Source organism: Enhydra lutris, unplaced genomic scaffold, assembly GCF_002288905.1.
Source record: "Enhydra lutris kenyoni isolate GAN:26980312 unplaced genomic scaffold, ASM228890v2 scaffoldscaffold53, whole genome shotgun sequence".
Classification (NCBI taxonomy): domain Eukaryota; kingdom Metazoa; phylum Chordata; class Mammalia; order Carnivora; family Mustelidae; genus Enhydra; species Enhydra lutris.
Genome location: NW_019154137.1, coordinates 2917611 through 2939654, shown reverse-complemented (window position 1 = coordinate 2939654; position 22044 = coordinate 2917611). Strand labels below are relative to the sequence as shown.

The window sequence follows — 22044 nt, the reverse complement described above, 5'->3', positions numbered from 1 at the left end:
AACCCACTGAGCCACCCCGGCGCCCTTGTTGACTTCTTAGATCAGCTTTGGTATTCATGTGGAATTAGGTTGAAGTCACTTAACTCTGCTTGACAATAAAATACATTGAGAATGAGCTGCTGACAACCTTGCTGTCCTGTTTTGTCCCCATTCTGTTCCCCATTCTCTTGGCTCCTCTATTTTCCTTTCCTTCTAAAGAGCAGTCATTTGTAACTCAGTAACTTTGCTGTAAAACCACAGATAAATGAACTGCTTCAAGTTTTATTTGAACTAAATAAGTTATACCAAAGAAGTAACTCTTTCAGTTACATATATAGCCTCGAGTCTCACAGATCTACTTTTTAGATTTTTTTTTTCCTCTCCTTTGATTGCAAAATGAATGGGAATTTCATGCATTCTTTTGGGAAACTTTTTTTTTTTAAAGTAGGATACAGTGCATTGACTTTGCTGTGAGCCCTGAAGCTGGAGATGGGTCTTAAATAAAGGACTTTTGATTATAACTTGATTACAATCCTCATGGTTCTCTCTCATGCCACCTTCCCCATATCAGAAGGGGCAGAATTGAAGACTCAGGTTCCAATCAGACTGCCATTTGTAAGGGGACCTTACAAATCTGTTTTAACCTTACTGTTCTAATTATATGCGGGCAGCCTGTGGCATTTGTTAAAACAAACAAACATTGTAAAGAAAAAAAGGCAAATTAGCATTAAATGTTTGGTTTGTGTAGTGCCTTTGACCGTGGACATGATGCTTTTAGAGATCAGCTGTTGTAAAGGATACATGGATAATCCAATGGAAAAGATGGTGTTTCTCAGGAGGCGTGTAAAAAGCAAAAATTAAATCTGCCCGTTATGGATCTCACCTTAATTTTTTAAAGTGTGACTAATAGTGTCACTATTTAAGGTACCCAGCCACAGTAGGATGAAAAAGTTAAGGTAAAATAATCTACCAAATAAAGACCAATTTAATGTGGTTCTACTCTGAAGCAGAAATGGACTTAAGGGAAAGTGTGAAGCACATTTAAGGTTGATGCTCCTAGGTGGGGTCAACCAGTACGTGCATTGAACGAACTCTGCCACACTGGGGTTCCTTTAGGGGCCATGTCTTAAAGGATGAATATAGTACATACCTCATGAAGAATGCACAGAGGGAGAGGGAGAAGCAGACTCCCCACTGAGCAGAGAGCCCGATGTGGGGCTCCATCCCAGGAACTGGAGATCATGACCTGAGCTCCCCAGGTGCCCCATATAAAGACTTAGTTTAATTTCATTTAGCCCCCTACCCTACAGTCTACAGTCACTGTTCCTGGCTCTTTAAAATGAGACCAGTTCTTCCCCAGAAGAAAGCAATTTTGTTGAAACAAGATTGAGGATACCTGTACTCCCAAACTGGGGAGTTAAAAATGCCATTTTATAATAGTTTGGTACTATTTGCTTTTAAGCTAGGGCTTCTTAAAAAATTTTTTTTAAAGATATTATTTGACAGAGAGAGATCACAAGTAGAGAGAGATGGGGGAGAAGCAGGATCCCTGCTGAGCAGAGAGCCCGACGCAGGACTCGATCCCAGGACCCTGAGATCATGACCCAAGCTGAAGGCAGAGGCTCAACCCACTGAGCCACCCAGGCGCCCCAAGCTAGGGCTTTTAAAGAGGTGGAATGTCAGGATCAACAAGGCAGATCTTGGTCCCTGGGGGCACTGGTAAATACCCAGGTTTGTCTATCTCCCCTCTTCCCAACACACACTTGATTGACCATACTATGTGCTGAGGGAACTTTGTTCTATTTAACAGTTTTACATTCTTGTTAAAACGTTAAAAAAAGAACAAAGCATTAACACTTATGACAAGAAAGAAGGTCCCCTCCAACAGTATCAACTCTTTTTCCTCTCCCAGCGTATTTTTCTTTTACCATGTTTATTTCAAGGGGGAAAGTGAGTAGATATGAGATTCCAGTAAGTTAATACTAAAAGTTCATAGTGAGCTAAAATATAATTATACCTTGACTACAAAATTTTAAGGTTATTTTTATTTACAAGTTTTGAAAAATGTACATTTTTTACATGGGTTACTTGTGCAAAAGTTAGATTTAGAAGAGTGACAAATGCACAAAAGGTGACAATGGAACATTAGACAAAACATGTACAAGCTTTGTCCCACACTGCTACTTAAAGGTACTGTCTATCTAAAGTATAAATAGCCAAAGAAAGATCACAAACGTGACTTCGAGGTTCTTATAAAACTGAAAGGGAAGACGAAACTAAAGCATGCAGCATTAACTCAGGATTTGAGTGGAAAATGGTTTGCCATAGATATGCTCCCTTCCTTGGGTTAATTAAAACTCTAAAAAAATGATGGGGGATTACAAGTTTATCTAGGGTGGCACTTGCTCCCTTAAAGATTAAAGGATCTCCCACCTTCCCTAGCTTAAAAATGAATGATTATTTCCATTCCTCTGCTCCCACACCTCTTTAAAAAGCAAAACCCCCGAAGACTTCAGTATTCTGAAACTTAGCATGGGTGAGCCCAGGGAGTATCCTTCAAGGAGAGGGTGTGTCAGTTACAATTATTGCCACGTTCCTTTGGCTGAGTCCTTTGACTTTTCCCTTGGTACCAGTAAAAAAAAAAAAAAAAAAAAAAAAACCAAAACCGTCTTGTAATTCATTTTGGCTTGATCTTAGTATTATAGCATTTTTAGCCTCCATTGCTCTTTTAGAATAGGTGTTTATGTGGATTTGTTCCCGTTTTTCAGAGGCCGTATTCCAAACTTTCACTTCTAAATCCAACGCAAGTGAAGGACCAGCCAGGAAGAAACGCTTTAGCAATCCTTTTGTTAAAAATAACATCCCGGCCATCAAGCTATGCGTAAGCACCACTTGTACAACAATTCACTTTAAAAGCTTAGTGTAGAGTACAGTAACACAATACCACCCTAAAGCTGGAGATGAGACGACAGAAGAGGGGTGAAGCATTAGTAATTTCCGCACGTAACCCAGGTACAGTACATTTGATCTCGTAGAGGGTGTTTTCTGATGTTCAAGGAGAGGGGAGAAGGGGTAGGAAGAACTCGGCAAGGGAAGATGGAAACAGCACGACAGCTATTTTGCTTTTAATAAAGTAATGTAATGACACTGAGGAATAGGAAGGTGACAAACACATCAATATATATTTTTCTTATGACCAGCCTCTTCTTTTGCTGCACCCGGGTCAACAGTCACGCCAGCTCTGTTCTACTATTGCAGAAACACGTTTCTCATATTCCCGCTTGTTCTCCTGGTACAGCTGAGCAGCCTGGCTGTTTGCTGGACTATTGGGATTGGGTTCATCCAATAGGGACTATAGAGACAATTTGTAAAAGGTCAGTTCCTCAATGCAAAAAAAAAATTATATATATATCTATATCATTCAACTGAATTGTCCTCAGTAACAACTAAAAGTTGATTTCTTAGCATACTAATCAAAGGAACATTAATCTGCTAGTAGCTAGGCAAATACATGTTTTCTGGGGGCGAGGGTCTTAATGACCTGCCTTTCACCTTAAGTTAGGACTTTCAGAAACAATTCAAGTACTAATAAAACATATCAAAGGCCACAGTTAGTCACATCAAGGAAAATTCACCTGTATGGATGTTAAAATGGAAGACACATCATAGGTTGGACTCCAGCGGTTCTGAAGTATGTCCAGACATATACTACCATCTGCATAGACTAAGAGCACAGCGGAGGTATGTTAAACGTAGTAAAACCATTCCCATTTTTAACAACACAGTCAAAACAAACATAGTCAAGAATACTTTGTGAGGTTTAAAAAGATTCCCAAACTGCTTCTCCATTATCTTCCTAAGAAGCGTCCTAATCATTTCTAGTGAAATAATCAAAGAATGTCAACTATAATTGATATAAAACTAGAAGCTATTTAGTGCTCTTTCTTCTGAAAAGACTGCCCTATTAACCAGGAAATCATACACGTTTTCCAACAGGGTCCCCAGCCATCCAGACAAGTGGGAAATTTATTCCATGAAATTTGCAAACTCTGTTTTTCTGAAATGACAAAAGATAGCTCAGAGTTCACAAGGTCTCATTTCGGCATGAAGATAAAAATATCTGATATCCCAGAAAATACTTTATTAACCTGAATAAAAAAGCAAGCTGTTCTAGGCTTACTACTAGCCATAAAAAGCAAAATGTACATCAGAATCACCCATGCTGCTTTTCCAAAACACAGGAGCCCTCAGCCACAGAATCTCCTATTCAGTAGATCAGGAGCGGGGCCAGGGAATCTCTATTTTTAAAGTGTTCCACGGCAATTTTGATCTGCATCTAAAGTTGAAAACTATTGTTTTGAATAAACAGTTCTAGATGTTGTGAAAATAGTCACAACACAAGACTACCCCAATCCAACATCAAAAGGGAACACCAAGAGCGTCCTTATTTTGGGGTAATAAGTAAATGATAAAGACCATCAAAACCAGGAGGCTCGCAGACACCAAGCCAAGGCAGAGTACCTTCACTGCTCCCGTTCTAGGACTAGAGATCAGGACCACAACGGACCATCATGAACAAGCTGTTTTCAGGAAACGGCAAGAGGCCTAAACACACACTCAGGTACTAGGGACAAACACCTAAAAAACGTGGAGCACCACCCGTAATTTACCATGTAGTTTAAAACAGTGCATTAACAGGGCACCTGGGTGGTTCAGTGAGTTAAAGCCTCTGCCTTCGGCTCAGGTCGTGATCCCGGGGTCCTGGGATCGAACCCCGCATCGGGCTCTCTGCTCAGCAGGGAGCCTGCTTCCTCCTCTCTCTCTGCCTGCCTCTCTGCCTACTTGTAATCTCTGTCTGTCAAATAAATAAATAAAATCTTAAAAAAACCCAGTGCATTAAAAGTGATACTTGCCATTTGGATGAAACATCTTAGAAACAAATCTAACCGTAGGTGGCTTATTTGGATATTCTTCGGTGAATTCTATTGTAAGCTTAAATGTTCCTGTAGTTAGAAAGAAAGGTTTAAGAAACAGATTTATTGCTTTGTTCAGTGGTACTTTCTTTTTAATGCTACATGACATTTTTTCCAGTACTAAATGAAATAATGCAGATATAGGGTAGAGAGGAAAGAAAGGCCAGGTAAGAGACAAGGTAAGATCTCTGGGAACTGCTCTAAAAATAGATAGTGTAAGAACCACCACCCAAAAGGGATTTGTTTTTTTGTTTTGCCATCATTCTCCCGCAAACTTAAAAACACAGTCGTCTTAAACTCAAAAGTACTGCCTACAGGATAACTTTAGCAACTGACCATTTTGAAGATATCCTTAAAATCGCAAGAAACTATAGAACCTAAATTTGGCGCTCTTGCCTCAGAAGACTGAGACCTCAAAGGCCTATTTTAACCAGCCGCCATCTTAAACTCTCCAGTGATTCGGACATGGGCTAGAGAGAACAAGAGTACACAGGTTCCATTATCAATGCTAGAAATACAAATCGATAACCAAATTATCTTTAAAAATGGAAGGGAATAACTATAAAAGCATTCACTGGCTCCTTTTCATATAATAGCAACTCTATAATGAAAACATAATTGAATGTAAGCCAGGAAAAACGTTATAGTCTCTCTCAAAAATCCTTAAGTATGACTCACAAGGTACTTCACTATAAAATCAACTCAATTATTCACACTAGTGGAGGGAATTAATGCAGAAATAATTTAAAAATCACATCAGATTGCATTCATGTCTCCAGCAAATTTATCTATCTCATGATGTTTGTTTAGGCTACTATTGAAATGAATTCATTTTCTCTGAATATGTGTCACCTCAGGTAGCAGGAGGCCCTGACGTATACTAGGTTATAGACTTATTTATAAGGAATGAACAAAATGGATCTCATTCAAGAATTGCAGGATGTTCTGATTTAGGGAGACTGTTTCCTTCAAAATATTTTTTAAATTGGGTTTAACAAATCCAAGAAAACAATTGGGCAATTGTTTTTTCCTGACTGAAATCTCTTCAGGTAAACTTAAGGAATCACTGTCTGGTATAAGGTAATGAATGTTCCACTGTATTACTCTGGTCCGTTTATAAATTTATTCTAATACTACAGACCACACTTCAAGTCGAGCATACTTTGTTAGTGGTTCCTTCAGAGTAGGCAATTTCCTCCTTCCACCAATAGGTTTATCACCACAAAAGATAAAAAGACTACACTCAATTGCTAGATCCCTTACATAACAATGCCAAAGTTTGTCTCCTACCAGTAAACTCACAGAAAACAATCTGCTAACAGAGTTGTCCCAAGTATGATGAACCTTTGTTCCAAAGTTTCAGAATAATTTAGAGTGCAACACAGAGACATATTCCCCAAACTACTGTTACTCCATAAACTGTGTGAAAGCCAGATCTGAAGATATCGTATATTAACACTAAGGGCAAAAAGTGAAATATTTTGGAATGGAGAAACATGCTGTAGTCTATGAGAACCTACTTTACCTTATTACCACCTGGTCATAAATCTTCCTACTTTTGAGGAAGAGACATTGGTTCTTCCTTTTCAGTACCACTGATATTATAATACGCAGGAAAAAGTGCGAATGAGTGTTAACTTTGAGCTTCCTTATGCATCTCAAGTATAAACACATTTGGCTCAATGTTGAAATCTGATTAAATTATAGGTAAGAGATTTCTCATCATGGAATTGCTCTAAAAGTGGACAGATTTAATAGCACACAGGTACTAGGTCCCAGGTACTTTAAATTAAGACCATCATTAAATATGATGTCCAAGAGCGGTAAAGCAACACAAGACAGGCCTAAGTGGAAACGGTAGAGCATAGCAGGGAAGAGCGCAGCCTTGCAGTCAGACCTAGTTATGAGACCTTGAGGAAGCCACCTGACCTGACTGAACCTCAAGTTCCTCATCTGTAAAATGGGGTTAATGATAATACCTACCACATTACATTGTGAGGTTTAAATGAGTGACATGTGCACAGTGACACAAAGTAAGCACTCTACAGGGGCGCCTGGGTGGCTCAGTCGCTGGGCGTCTGCCTTTGGCTCAGGTCATGATCCCTGGGTCCTGGAATCGAGCCCCATATCGGGATCCCTGCTCGGCGGAAAGCCTGCTTTCTCCCTCTCCCACTGCCCCTGCCTGTGTTCCCTCTCTGTGACTTTTTGTCAAATAAATAAAATCTTTAAAAAAAAAAAAGTGTTCCATAAATATGGTAGCTATAATAATTCCAATATTTCACATCCCTAGACCCAACTGAAGGAGGCAAAGACCAAACATCCTAACTTGACTATCAGTAAGAAATATACAATTAATGAGTTTAAATATTAAATATTACTTTCTTTCTGACCTACATGAAATGCTCACAGCTGAATTCAAGTTGAGTATGTAGGCTGGTGGCTCTCAAAACCCTTGACTTGAACTTTCTACCTAATACTTGCCCAGAAGTTTAACACTAGCTACCAAATAAGTTAATCAAGTCTTTTCAAACAGCTCGCTTACTATCTTGAGAAGCGAAACAACCTGCTTATGTCTACCTGAATATAAATTGGGAACTTACCCCAAATCTTATTGCAAATACGTATTTAAAAGGGAACAGTTCACACTTTTAGCCACATTATACTATTGGAACCTTTTTAATACAAGCCTCAATGCAATTTCTGAGATCCAAAACAAACGTTAAGGAAATTTAAAGTCTTAGAATATTATGCAATTGAGAATAGTGCTCATCCTCTGGATATTTAGAAGGTTAGGCTTTAAAATAACGGAAGACTTAAGCCTCGCCATTGTACACACAATCTGTACGGCTTTTGTTCATCTTCCTGAGGAGGCCAAAACATCATAAGGAAAGTATCAATTAATCCATCTAAACAGGGGACTGGGAAAAGTATATGTGTTCAATGGCAACGGTATGGCGATAGGGAGCGATATGGTTGGATCAGAGAGTGTATGTTCTGCTAAAGACATTCACAAATTCAAATTTTTGAAAATACTGTGTCAGCCAAAGAAAACATCTGCGTGTTTTCTGCCATTTGGCCACCAGCTTGTGACCCCGGAGGAGAAAACAAAGTATGTGCACCTAAACAAAATTTCTTTGATGAATGGAAATTCTGGTTTTTTAGATAATAACCCAAATACTCTTCATAGAATGTATTTACCTTAAGAACACCCCCAGTGGTTTTTAAGTAATTTTTAAAAAGACTTACAACCAAACTCTTACAAAAAACAAATACTAGTATCGTACTGTGTGTATTGACAATTTTTAGATGATGTGATGGAGAATACTTTATTCCATAGTCTTTGTATTTAGCATACATGCCAAGGTATTTTGATGAGGAAGCATTGCCCCCCAGTGTTTTGTGTGGTAGTGTAAGTTCTTGAGAACATTTTCCTCTTACTTTATGTGTGTAAAGTTAAATCAAAATGCCCTCAAGAGTTCCTTTTCTCAAGTCTTCATCTCTTTAACTGGGGCCTGGCTGTTCCAGAAATGTCCACCACAAATGATTTACAAGGAAACAGCAAAAGTAGTTTTGGGGCTGTTGATTGAGGTAATATATTGGAAATAGCAAAATCAATTACGCCACTTGTTCCTAGTCAGTCTTTTCTAGTAAATTCCCTAACTGTAAATAAAGGGTATTAAAAAATGGTCAAAATTTTTTGGGGAGCCACAGCCTATGTTCTAGACACCTGAGGAAGCATCCATGGACAGCAGACTGTTCAAGAGAATGAATCAGAGAAGGGTATTGTCATTTAGCTTGAGTAGTTCCTTTCAGCAATACCGGTATGAAGACACGCATCATCAAAAATAGAACCAGTGATGTCAACGGGGAAGATTCAGGTAGATAATGGATTCCTTAAGTACCTTCTCAATTCATACCACTTAAAATGAGTGAAGCACCCTTGAAATATTTAAGTAGCCAATCCTCCAGCAAAGCAATGCAGTCTTAATAAAGCTGTGCCCGGCATAAAGCTGTCTAAGTGAAGTCGGGAGGAAAAGAAGAAGCCAATGAAAATAAAGCCTGCCAGAGCTAAAGCAAATACACAGTTAATCTGCACACAATGCTTCAGCATAAAGAACTAGCACCGATCTAGGAGAGGGAGAGGGAAATGAAGTCGAGCTAGCTCTTGCCACGGATCAGTTCAAATGATTTACTGCACCAAAGTGGTATGTCTTTAGCATCACTCCTTGCTGCACTCCTTTCTTTTTATTGCAGCACTGAAGAGCAGTGACATTTACCCAGGGGGTGGAGACAGGGAGGAAGCTGAAAGTATTCAGGTGACTGTCCACAGTCTCCTAGGGAAATCTGAGTATTTGAGACAAATTGGAGAGTTGGCTGACACTGCCCTCCCTCATCGCATCTTGCAGACCGGTAACAGCAGAAAGCAATCCGACTCGGCAATATAGGTATATACTTAGTACTTTGCAGAAGTGTTTTTGATCCCCCCCTCCAAACTGAGTTCTATGTATGTGTGTGTTTGTGTGTGTGCAGGTGTGTGCATGTGTGTGTGTGTGTGTATATCAAACATTAAGTGAGTAAAGAAAGATGGTCATTGAAAAAAGTAACAAAGATGCTTTTCTTTTTCAAATACCTCAAATATTAAAGATGTCGATCAGTAGTTCAAATACTTTTAATTATGTTTTAAATGTATTAAGCGTTCCAAAAACAACTATACACACATGCACACAACTGAATGCACATAAAACTGTATCAATGTCAATTTCCTGGTTGTGATATTGTAGTACAGTCATTCAAGATGTTACCAAAGGGGTGGGGGAATGGGTGAAAGGTATACAAGGTGTCTCTGTATTATTATTAATTATAACCACACACAAATCTGTAATTGTCTCAAAATAGAAAGTTTAAAAAAAACTTAAAAAGCAAGTAACGTGTTTTTAAAAGTCAAGCTTAAATCCATTAAAAATCCTGTACCTATAGGTACACATACTACCTTCGAGTAGGCTGGAACTTGTCAAGATAGTACATTAAGGTTCTGCTCAATTCTGAAGCTGCTTTGAGAATACTGACCATAAAGTCTTGATAAAAGCACACCGAAAACTCATTTAAAAATAAGAAACAATGTTATAGTCAAGCTGGCCATTAAAGGTGCCATTAAAGACCATCTTAGAGCCATGAGACTGACAGGCATTCAACACCAGATTGTAGAAACCAGATCTATGCAAGCGACTCTCTCGCACCCATCCAACTACTAACAGATACACGTTAAGCACCTGCTGAACACAGTTCCTGCCCCTGCGGTAGAATTCTGAACTAGGTGGTCTCTAGGATCTCTGAGTCTATCAGAAAGTGGCTGGGTTGGTACTAAGTCAGTAACTTGACAGGGTGCTGAACCGAGCAGGATCACAGCCCAAACCTCAAGAAACCTTAACATCAGTGCTATGACGCTCCTTCTAAAAAGTGATCGCCTTACCCATTTTCTCTTTTTTAAAGAAGCAAGAAAAAGGGTGCAGTTCTAGTCAAGTGGACAATGGCCAGAACCACCTGCCACATATGGGAGTCCACTGAAGCCTGTAGCAGGCAGAGGCTAGGGAGAAGCGGATTCTTAAGTAGGAGGCACTTCCAGGATGACTGGGAACCCTCTCCCCCAGATGCTCAGGCTCCTGAAAGGTGGGTAAAGAAACTCTCTTACCATCCTCAAATGGGGTCCCTTCAGGCCTGCAACAGAGAGAGAGAGAGAGAGACAGTCAGTTCCCGCTTCAGGGGCTCCCCTCTCCCTTAAGGGGTTCACCTTAAGACACATGGCTATTCCCAGCTGTGCCAACTCTACCTCTGCTAAACCACGCTTCCTGGGTCCGAGAGCCAGTACACATGGGTGTCTGGGGCTCCGAACGCCGGCGCAGGTCGCCTAGCCTAACCGCCACCACTCCCGCTCCGCCCCCCTCAGAACCCCAAACGGTTCCCCTGGCAGCGGGAACCGAGCTAATCGAGGCACAGGCTCCGGGGAGGCGCCTAGGCCCAGGCAGACCCAAACATTCCCCCTTTGCCTTGCCGTCCCCGCCGGGGGGCCGGTCCCCGACGGCAGGCCGGGCCAGCCCCAGTACCCCCCCCACCTCCCGCCACCTCCCCGTAACGCAGACTCACCCGAAAATGACCGCGTTCCAAACCATTATGTTGTTCTCGGACGGAGCCCCGCTGACTCCCGCCGGAGGATCCTCCTGCAACCTTCAGGGGAAGAGACAGGGGCCCCGCGGTCCGGCACCCACGTCCGCTCCGGGCCGCCCCCCGCCGCCCCCGGCCCGCCCCGGGACCCGCCCTGCGCCCCGCCTGGCAGCTCCCCCCTCCCCGCCCGCCCCGGCCTCGGCGGTCCCCGTCGCTTTACCTCTTGAAGTCCCTCATGAGGCGGCGCCGAGCCGGGGTGGACATATCTCTAGCGGAGTCAGGGGTGGGGCATACACCGAGGTCTCGGGTCCCGGCGGACGCTGAGGAGGCCGAGGAAGCTGAAGGAGCCGAAGCGGACGCCGAGGGAGCGCCCAGAGGAACGGCACTGCCCCTCCGAAGTCGAGGGTCCGTCTGGCGCCGACTAAGCACCACCCCGGAGTAGACGGGGGCTGAACCAACCTGGAAGGAGAGGGGGGGAGTGGAACGCCGAACGCCATACGCCGGACAGGCCGTACCAAGACAGGGCGGGGGGGGGGCGGCCGGGAAAGTTGCTTAGGTCATTAAACCCCAGCGGGAGGCGGGGAGCGCCGGGCCGGTGCGGCACTGAGAGGCGCGCGGCCCACCGGGCGGAAGCCTGTAATTCACTAGGAATTAGTGCGGGAATGGGGTCCGTCTCCACCTGCCCAGGCTAAGACGAACCCTGGGAGGCTTCTTCCTATTTTCTTTTTCTATCCTTTTTTTTTTTTTTTTTCTTTTTTGGAAATCAGATCACTTATGACAGTGCGCACCGTGGCTGGGGACGGCGGGGGGGGGGTACGGGGTGGTGGTGGGGAGAAGAAGGATGGGAGTCCCTAAGTAGAAGGGAGGAGGAGACAGTGGGTGGAGGCACATTTGGTTCTCGGGAAGCGGGAACTCTAGGGACCCGGGAGGCTAGGGAGGAGAGTGTGTGACTGGTTCAAATCACTGAAAATCAAAAGAATAAATCGGCCTTGGCTATGACAAGGAGCTTGTGGGTCCCTCGTCTGTGAGATGAGAGTGCGGGATTCTGGTCCCAATGTTAGGCCAGTGATCACCCCCAAGCAGGATAAAATGGTGGTGTGTGTCCTGGGGGAGGGAATGAGAACTTAAGGCAAGCACAATGAGGTTTGAGCTCTGGGCACTCACAATTTGGCTCTGGAACCACATTTCCCCTTGGCAGTTCAACAAGCCAAGCGGCTACTATATATTCGGAAGAGTCCAAGGTATGAGAATATCCGACTGCGGAGAATTGGAAGGGCAGAGAGTCTGAAGCAAAAGTAACGGTAAGACGCAGGGGAAAAAGCAGCAGGTTGCAGAGAAGAGTCACAGTTAGTATGTGGACCTGCAAAAGCAATAACAGTTTTAAAGAATAATTTGTAAAGGTCAATCCCAAATAACTTAGAAGGTAGACAAAACACTCATTTTAAGAATTTTTGAAAATATGAGAAAGGTAAGTTTGGGTTAAGTCATGGAGAGGTGGAACGTCAAGCTAACGGATTCCTTGGAAGGTGGTGGATAGTTAGAGCCCTGCTAGTCAGAGATGGGTCCCAGGAGAGCAGCTAGGAGACACTTGGAGTAGTCTAGGTGAGAAACATTGAACTAGGCAGTGACAACAAAAATGGAGAGGGCGGGATGAATGGAGAGGACTTGGCAACAGATTGAACTTGGAGGCAAGAGAGAGGAAGGAGTCAACAATAGCTGGAGTTCTAACCCCGAGATAATGAGGGCTTTGAAGGTGCCATGAACAGAACTCGGGAACAGAGTGGAGAAGAGGGTGCTTTGGGGATAGGAAGTTTGGGAGCTTACTGAGTGCGCGGGACTGCTGAGACATCTGAGCAAAGATGTCCATAAGATATCAGATTTGCTTAAATTTGTTTCTAAGGTGGGAGGCAGGAGACACTTGACAATGGGGGTGATTCTAGCTGCTGCTTAACAGCCGGTACTTTCATGGGCAAGGATTTTGGCTCCCATTGACTCCAACATATCCGGGGTTAAGGCAAGTCTCCCTAATAGCATCACATTGTCACTGTAGTGGGCAGGGGTACAAAAGTAAGTTTAAAATCTCCTTTTCCTTTCATCCAGTAACTGGCAGTCTGCTAATACACACATTCAATCTACAAAAGCAAGTGCCTTTGTTTGCCATTGCTACTTAAGGAATGACCACAAGCTGTAGGCCAAGTTCAGTGCCTTGCAGTTCTAAGGACTGAACCACCTCCTCCCCGCCATTTGCTCACTGGCTGCCAGCCAGGGGCCATTCTCAGGTCCTAGAGGTCATCCACATTCCTTGCCACATGGCCTGCTCCACTTTTAAGCCAGCAACAGAGAACTTCTCCTCCATGAAATCCTCCTCACACTTGGAATCTTTCTTCAGGAAAACCCCAGTTCACTTTAAGGGCTTATCTGATGAGTTCAGGCCCACCCTGGGTAACCCCCACTCCCCAGTATCATCTGATCTGGACCCTTAATCACATCTGCAAAACTCTCTCACAGCAGAACCTAGATGAGTGTTTGAGTGAATAATTGGGAGAAGGTGTGTGTACATCCATGGCCAGGGATCTTCAGCTTCTCCCTCCCAGCGCAGCGGCAAGAAATGTAGCAGAGGTGTGTGAATCTATAAAGGCCGAGGGGCCGCACAGCAGAGGAAACCCTCCGTCTGGTGAGGGTTAGAACAAGCTTCCTGGAATGGGTCTGTTTCAGTTTTGTTTTAACAGAAGTGACGGCAGGGAGCGACATCCCCGGGAGAGAAGTCAAGCAGTTTCTATGAGGGCCACAGCGTGAAGGAGCACGTGCTAAAGGGGGATGATGAGACCCCTGCTTGGAAAAGTGAGGGGGACAGAAGCTGGTTAGATGCCCTCAAACACAAGGATGAGGAGGGCTTTAGGCTCGAAAAGCAGTTTGGAGGTTTTCCAGGTCTAGCTCACATAGGGGCTGAGGAGCTGCATCTACCATCCTGGAGAGCCGGGAAGGGGCTGGGACGGGAAGCTCCTGCCGCTGGACAAATGTGTCCGAGACTCACTGAAGGCCAGAGATGTAGCTGAGTTTGTGGTGGGTTTGTTGATTTTCTGAAATTCCTTTGCCCTAGCTCATGAGTAGCTCTCTGACTGTCTAATCCAGAAACCTCGGGGACACGAACCACAGCAGTTTGGAAGCCCCGTGGCACCAGGGGATGGGGAGAGCTTGCCCTTGACCGCACAGTGGAGTCACACGGCAGAAACACTGTGCCGCCACATTCCTCACCAGAAGCAGTGTTGTCACAGCGAGCAGCAAGACAGAAGATTGTCCTCTAGCAGATGATTATCAGGCCAGAACATCATCAGGCCAAGCATTCTTTCCATCCCCTTTTCACCTTGACGTCTTGGAGAAATACCCTGTGCCCAGCCAAGCACCACGCCCCTCCCCAAAAGCAGGGGTCCAGAATAGAAGCCCTTTTCAGTGAAAAGAAAAGCATATTAGCAATGCAGCTGCCGGAGAGATAAAAAGTTCCAAACCATCTCCAGGGAAGGACTTTAGAATTTTCCTAAAAGGGAGGACCGTAGTGTCGGGGAAGAATCCATTACTAGGGTAACTGTGGGATTTCATTCATGAGGCTTTCAAAACGCAGACTGGATTGTGATTTTCCGGAACTATTTTGGGTCGGGGAGAGAGAGAGAGACTGAATAAACTATCATTTCCTGCCTTATGAGGCTGTGAGTTTGTATTTCTGTTAGCCAGAGAAGGCAAGGAATTTTATTTTCCTCTGATTCCCATTTCTACCACTAACAGTACAAATGGCAACCAAGAAACAACAGAGTATAAAACCACAAGGTCTTTCTTGACTCTAGTAGCCTCAGAAGACAAGCCAAGAGAATTGCTCATAGGAAACAACAGTTGTCACAATGTGTATTCTTGGCGGTAACAGTAGTGGTCTGTTTTCCATCTATAGACTAGGCTATAGGGAGAGAAAGAGGGAGAGAGATGTAGTGGAGTTTAGATAAGTGGGGGGACATTAGGGCCGTGAACATAGACTTCACTACCTGCTAAGTTGCAGAATCAAGAACAAAGCCGTGGCAGGTGGACTGAATCACTCAGGCGCACCTTCCCCAGGATCTTCTTGTCCTCATCTCTGGAATTTGTGCATATATTGCCTTAAACGGCAAAAAGGACTTCACGCATGTAGTTAAATAAAGAATCTCGAGATGGGGAGATTATCCAGGATAAAACCAGTGGGCCTGATGTAATCACACGAGTCCTTAGGAGAGGGAAGAAAGTCTGAATTCAGAGAGAACTTCATGTGACCATGAAAACAGAGATTGGAATGATACTGCCACTAGCCAAGGAGCCAAGGGATGCTGGTAGCTTCTAGATGCTGCATGGGGCAAAATGGGTTTTCCCCTGGAGCTTCTAGGAGCAACCAGCCCTGCTGACATCCTGACTTTAAAACAGCAAGATTAATTTGGGACTTCTGATCTCCAGAACTGTAAGATAATCAATTTGGGTTTTCCTAAGCCACTAAGACTGTGGTAGCGCATTACAGCAGCAACAGAAAATGAATAGACATGGTTTCAACCCCAGGTATAGGAATTCAATCAAACTGGCCGCAGCCACCAGCAAACCACAACCAAATCCAGCCTGTCATCTTTTCTCCTAGGGCTTGCAAGCCCAAAGTGATTTTCTATATTTTTATTTTTATTTATTTTTTTTAAGATTTTATTTATTTATTTGACAGACAGAGATCACAAGTAGGCAGAGAGGCAGGCAGAGAGAGAGAGGGAAGCAGGCTCCCCACCGAGCAGGGAGCCCGATGCGGGACTTGATCCTAGGACCCCGAGTTCATGACCCGAGCCAAAGGCAGCGGCTCAACCCACTGAGCCACCCAGGCGCCCCTGATTTTCTATATTTTTAAATGGTTGCAAAAATCAAAAGAAGAATATTTTATAATATTTCATGTGTGAGGGTAATGTGAGGATAATATGAAATTCAGATTTTCAACATCCCTGAATAAAGTTTCACTGGGACACAGCCATGCTATTTCTTTTTTTTTTTTAAAGATTTTATTTATTTATTTGACACAGAGAGAGAGAGAGATCACAAGTAGGCAGAGCAGCAGGCAGAGAGCGGGGTGGGGCGGGGAACAGGCTCCCCGCTGAGCAGAGAGCCCGATGCGGGGCTCGATCCCAGGACTCTGAGACCATGACCTGAGCAGAGGCCCAACCCACTGAGCCACCCAGGTGCCCCAGCCATGCTATTTCTTTTCTAAGATTTTATTTGACAGAGATAGCGAGAGAGGGAACACGAGCGATGGGAGCTGGAGAGGGAAAAGCAGGCTCCCTGCTGATTAGGGAGTCCCATGCTGGACTCGATCCCACGATCTGGGGATCATGACCTGAGCTGAAGACAGAAGCTTATCAACCGAGTCACCCAGGTGCCTGCAGCCATGTTATTTCAAGCATGTATTGTCTATGGCTGCTATTGTGCTCCCGGAGCAGAGTTGAGGAGCTGTAACAGAGACTGTATGTGGCGTCATGATGCGGTTATAACTCGACAGCATGTTGAATGCCACGTGTATCACCAGATTATGGCATTTCAGGTTGTTTTTTTTTTTTTTAATTACACGTGCATACCCATGGTGTCAGAAAAAGAAAACAAAAAGGGTTTCGAATGTTATGCTTTTAAGGCACAGTGGAATGTAGATTACCTGGTTATCACATTAGATGTCAAAGCCCTATGTTTATTACACAATAACCCTGTAGTGTTGCTAAAAGAATCCAGTACACAACAACATTACCAAAAATAAGTGCTCATTGAGATGTTCCTGACTCCCAGGAAAGCAGTGGTTAGAAAAACTAGAAAGTTTTAAATGGAATATTTTATCATAGCAAAAATCCTTCGCAAAAATAAAAATATGAAAATGAGGCTGCAGCCACAGTAATTTTCTGAGTGGTTCATTTGTTAGCCAAGCAAGGAAAGCCATCCACTGATCATGAGTTAATTAAATCGTGTTTGATTGCCGAAGCCAAAGAAATGAGTTCAGGGAAAATAAACTTTTCAAAGGCTATTAACCTTTCGGCAAGAATAGTGGCTCAAAGAGCTGAGGACGTTGGAAGTAACACCAACAATCATTTAAAAAAAAAAAAAAAAGTAGGGGCGCCTGGGTGGCTCAGTGGGTTAAGCCGCTGCCTTCGGCTCAGGTCATGATCCCAGGTCCTGGGTTCAAGCCCCACATCGGGCTTTCTGCTCAGCAGGGAGCCTGCTTCCTCCTCTCTCTCTGCCTGCCTCTCTGCCTACTTGTGATTTCTCTCTGTCAAATAAATAAATAAAATCTTAAAAAAAAAAAAAAGGAAAGAAAACAGAGCGGGGGCATCTGGTGGCACAGTCGGTAGAGCAACTTGACTCTCGGTTTAAGCTCAGACCTTGATTTCAGAGTTGTGAGATCGATCCCCGAGTCTGGCGCCGTACTCAGCACAGAGTCTGCTTAAGTTTCTCTCTGCCCCTCCCCTCTTTCTCAAATAAATAAATAAATAAATAAATAAATAAACCAGGGAAAATGATTTCAAGTGATTTTCGTTGGCTCTCAATGAGGTGACAGTTGTTACCAATACTGCTCAGTTTTATTTTACTCAAAGAGCCGATGCTGAGTTTAAAGTGATGGAAGAATTGGCCTGTGTGGAATAACTCAGACCTCACTTATTCGGGGCGCCTGGGTGGCTCAGTCTGTTAAGCCTCTGACTTTGGCTCAGGTCATGATCTCAGGGTCCTGGGATCGAGCCCCATGTCTGGCTCCCTGCTCAGCGGGAAGTCTGCTTCTTCTTCTCCCTCTGCTCCTCCTCCTGCTCATTCTTTCTCTCTCTCAAATACATAAATCCTTTTTTTAAGATTATTTATTTATTTATTTGACAGGCAGAGATCACAAGTAGGCAGAGAGGCAGGCAGAGAGAGAGAGACGGAAGCAGGCTCCCTGCTGAGCAGAGAGCCCGATCTGGGGCTCGATCGCAGGACCCTAGGATCACGACCTGAACCGAAGGCAGAGGCTTTAACCCACTGAGCCACCCAGGCGCCCCTCAAATACATAAATCTTCTAACCGTAACACTTATTTATTTGAGAGGGGAGAGAAAGAGAGAGAGCGAGTGAGCGCATGAGTAGGGGAAGAAGCCAACTCCCTGTGGAACAGGGAGCCTGAGCTGGGACTCGATCCCAGGACTCTGGGATCATGACCTGAGCTGAAGGCAGACACTCAACTGACTGAGCCAGCCATGTGCCCCAGATGAGAATATTTTCAAAGAAGTCAAGAAAAATACTAATTCAGTACAACCTAAAGTAGACCCTGCTAAGATGTGTTACAAATATGTATGGAGCCAAGCAAAGCTTAGTTGGACAACTGTACAAAGCTTGTGAAAATGTGAGTTGTTTAAATCCTCTGGTTATTCATTATATTATTAAACTGCAGGTATTTTGCAGGAAAATATTTGAGTCTATCTTGTGTATTTCAACCATTAGTGTCAACACATCATTTGCTCATGGACTAACCCACTTGTCAGTTACACGAATTTTTGTCAGAAATAGAATCTGAAGATTCTGACTTGCCCATCCAACAGCAGTTCAATAGCTTGGCAGTGGCGAAGTTTTTCAAGTTAAAAAAAAAATTTTTGGGGGGGGCTTAGGGCTGAGGTTGAAAATTTTCTGAATGAGGAGAACCACTTGCAACCACTGTTATTGAACGCTGGATGGTTTTTTAAATTAACTTTTGCTGTAGACAAATTGTTACTTAATTCATTTAAAAGAAAATTACAAGGCAAAACACTGCTTATATGTGAAACTTACATTTCAGTAAAGTCATTTCAATGACAACTAACATCGTCTCAATTGCAAGTAATGTCATTACTTTAATCTCTTCCTGTGCTGTCAAAAATGAAAACAAAAATCAAGATTTGCATTCCCACACCAGTTTGCAATGAATATCTTTTCTGAGCTCAAATTACAATTCCAGCGGTGTTTTGCGAAAATTGATGCAAAGTGCAAAGGAAATTTCTATATTTAAAAAGTCATTTTCACTGGGGGCGCCCGGGTGGCTCAGTCGGTTAAGCCTCTGCCTTCAGCTTAGGTCATGATCCCAGAGTCCTGGGATTGAGCCCCGATATAGGGCTCCCTGCTTGGCGGGGAGCGTGCTTCTCCCTCTCCTGCTCCCAATCCCCCTGTTAGTGCTCTCTCTCTCTGTGTGTCAAATAAATGAATGAAATCTTTTTAAAAAATCAACTTCAGGGACACTTGGGTGGTTCAGCCAGTTAAATGGCTGCTTTTGGCACACATCATGATCCTAAGGTCCTGGGATTGAGTTCTGCAACGGGCTCCTTGCTCAGCGGGGAGCCTGCTTCTCCCTCTACTTGCCACTCGCTTTGCTTGCGTGCATTCTAGCTCTCTGATTTAAAAAAAAAATCATTTTCACTGTGCATTTTAGGAGCTTCCACCTAAATTTCAATTGGAAGTGATTATTCTGTATGCAATGACATGCTAAAAGGCAAATATCAAGAGAAGAATCTAATTGAATTCATAAATGCCTTCTAAAAGATGAATATGCTCAATTAAAATCAGGTATTTTGTATCAGTATTTGGCAGTACTTAGGTGTGTTGAAACTTTTTTCAAAGATGAAATATGTAAAATATCATTATAGATAAGTATTAACAGATGAATATTCGCAACTGATTTATTTCATTAAGACCTTTATTAATGGGTTCTGGTGGCACAGTCAATTAAGCATCTGACTCTTGGTTTCGATTCAAGTCGTGATATCAGGGTCATGACATCAAGCCCTGTGTTGGGTTCCACGCTCAGCACAGAGTCTGCTTAAGACTCTCCTTCTGGGGGCACCTGGGTGGCTCAGTGGGTTAAGCCTCTGCCTTCTGCTCAGGTCATGATCTCAGAGTCCTGGGATCAAGCCCCACATTGGGCTCTCCTTAGTGGGGAGTCTCTCTGTCTCTGTCTCTCTCTCTCTCTCTGCCTGCCTCTCTGCCTATTTGTGATCTCTGTCAAATAAATACATAAAATCTTTTTAAAAAATCCACTATTTTGGTGTCTTCATTTGGATTTTTGAAGTTAGCCAATGTAAACTGTCTCAGTGTCCTTGTTCTAGATTGCTCCAGGCTCTTGTCCTCCACAAAGAATGTACTGGAAGAGTTTCAGTATCTTCAGTTTCAGTATCTTCCAAAGAAGATACATAAATAACCGATCAGCACATGAAAAGGTACTCAACATTAGCCACTAGGGAAAGGAAAATCAAAACCACAGTGAGATATCACTTCACACCCACAAGGATAGTTATGATCAAAAAGACGGACAAAAATAATTGCTGGTGAGATTACGAAGAAACATCATATATATATTCTGGTGGGGATATAAAATGGTAAAGCTACTTTGGAAAACACTCTTGGCAGTTCCTCAAAAGGTGAAACATAAAATCACCATATAACCCAGCAATTCCACTCCTAAGTATACAATGAAGGGAACTAAAAACATGTCCTCACAAAAACTTGTACACCAATGTTCATAGTAGTATTAATCATTATATCCAAAAAGTCGGAAAAGCCCAAATGTCCATTACCTGATGAATAAACAAAATGTGGGATAGCCATACAACAGGATTTTCAGCCATGAGAAAGAATGAGGTTCCCTTTTACTGATTCATTACTAATTTTTACCCGTTCGTGCTACAACATGAATGAAACTTGAAAACATATTGCTAAGAAGCCGGACACCAAGAGCCACATGCTGTATGATTTCATTCATATGACATGTCCAGAAGAGGCAAATTCAGAGAGATTGAAAGTAGATTCGTGGTTGCCAGGTGCTGGGAAAAAGTGGAGAGTGACTGCTAGTTATATGGGATTTCTTTTGGGGAAGATGAAAATGTTCTGGAATTAGTGGTGATGGTTGCACAACTTTGTGAATATATTAAAAACCACTGCATTACACATTTGTTTTGCATTATACATTTTTAAGGGTGAATTTTATGTCATATGAATTATATCTCAAGTTTAAAAAGATACCTCTACTTCATTAGGTACTCACCTGAGTATAGCCATTAAAACCAAAATCCTATTTAGAGGAACACCTAAAACTTGTATTATCCCTATAATATGTAAACATAGTTCTTTTTTATATCTGGTTTTATGTAACTGCATATACATACATGTACAGAAATATATATGAATAATTTAAATGGTATTAATGGTGTCCCAAGTAAAGCAGTCCCAGCTAACTCAGGCCAAAGCAAAGGAGGTTCTGAGAGCTCAGGACGCCCCTGCGCATCCGGGTCAAATGGAACGGCCCGGAAGTCCACCGGCCAGCTACTGACACGTGACCAGCGTTGAGGCTGGGAAAAGGCTTGGCGCCCGTCTGTGACCTCATTTCTGCGCGACCCTTATTTTTGGCGTAGAGTTTTCGCGCTGCTCCTGTAAAGGATGCCGAAAGTTGTGTCCCGGTCGGTGGTTTGCTCCGACACCCGGGATCGGGAGGAGTATGACGACGGCGAGAAGCCCCTCCACGTCTACTACTGTTTGTGTGGCCAGATGGTCCTGGTGCTGGGTGAGTAGTCGGGAACCGGAGGGCGTCTGCAAGAAACGAAACTTCGGGTTCTCAAGGGCGGGTTTTTTCTGGCTGTGATCTGGGAGACGCATCTCTTTGAAGATTGGTGGGCTTTCCTGCTCCATGCTGATGCCTCCCTGCCCTACTCCAGGGCAGCTTTTCTGCTTAACCTTCTGTGTATCCAGGCTTCCCTCAAAACTAAATTCCTCCTTCAGAAAAAATTAACTGTTTATCTCCCTTTCCTCCCACTCCGCTTCTAGAAACGTTATAACCTTTCTCCTGCATGCTAGGAGGCTGTCACAGCTCTTACCTTAAACGAGAATAAAGCGTTCCCTTGATCCTACGTTCTCTTCCAGCTG

General features: G+C 43.4%; 2 protein-coding genes across 4 annotated transcripts in view; one reads left to right on the top strand and one right to left on the bottom strand.

Annotated features, from left to right (window-relative positions):
- Positions 1 to 2623: 2623 nt before the first annotated feature.
- LOC111157280 (ubiquitin conjugating enzyme E2 A) lies at positions 2624 to 11568 on the bottom strand. Of its 2 annotated transcripts, XM_022518576.1 has the most exons (6): positions 11332 to 11568; positions 11094 to 11174; positions 10642 to 10667; positions 4893 to 4982; positions 3615 to 3703; positions 2624 to 3331 (listed from the first exon to the last, which is right to left on the bottom strand). In XM_022518576.1, exons 1-6 carry the CDS (start codon positions 11373 to 11375, stop codon positions 3203 to 3205), a joined length of 459 nt encoding a protein of 152 aa, XP_022374284.1. In that variant the 5' UTR covers positions 11376 to 11568; the 3' UTR covers positions 2624 to 3202. The 2 variants fall into 2 exon arrangements, with proteins under 2 accessions (XP_022374284.1, XP_022374285.1); XM_022518577.1 differs by lacking the exon at positions 4893 to 4982 and having other exon boundaries at positions 11332 to 11532.
- Positions 11569 to 21469: 9901 nt separating this feature from the next.
- LOC111157258 (chromosome unknown CXorf56 homolog) overlaps positions 21470 to 22044 on the top strand; it is an 18797-nt gene continuing 18222 nt past the window's right edge. For both annotated transcript variants that reach the window (XM_022518533.1, XM_022518532.1), the window contains exon 1: positions 21470 to 21685. In XM_022518533.1, the coding sequence (XP_022374241.1) occupies positions 21562 to 21685 (124 nt within the window). In that variant the 5' untranslated portion in view covers positions 21470 to 21561. The remainder of the gene's footprint in view (positions 21686 to 22044) is intronic.

Excerpts from the sequence above, each read along its gene's own strand:
- LOC111157280 (XM_022518576.1), bottom strand. The coding sequence starts at position 11,375 with ATGTCCACCCCGGCTCGGCGCCGCCTCATGAGGGACTTCAAGAG. Across the intron at positions 4,983-10,641 it reads AGGGACCCCATTTGAGGATG|GAACATTTAAGCTTACAATA; the intron begins GTAAGAGAGTTT and ends TTCTAACTACAG. Across the intron at positions 3,704-4,892 it reads TAAGATGTTTCATCCAAATG|TCTATGCAGATGGTAGTATA; the intron begins GCAAGTATCACT and ends CTGTGCTCTTAG.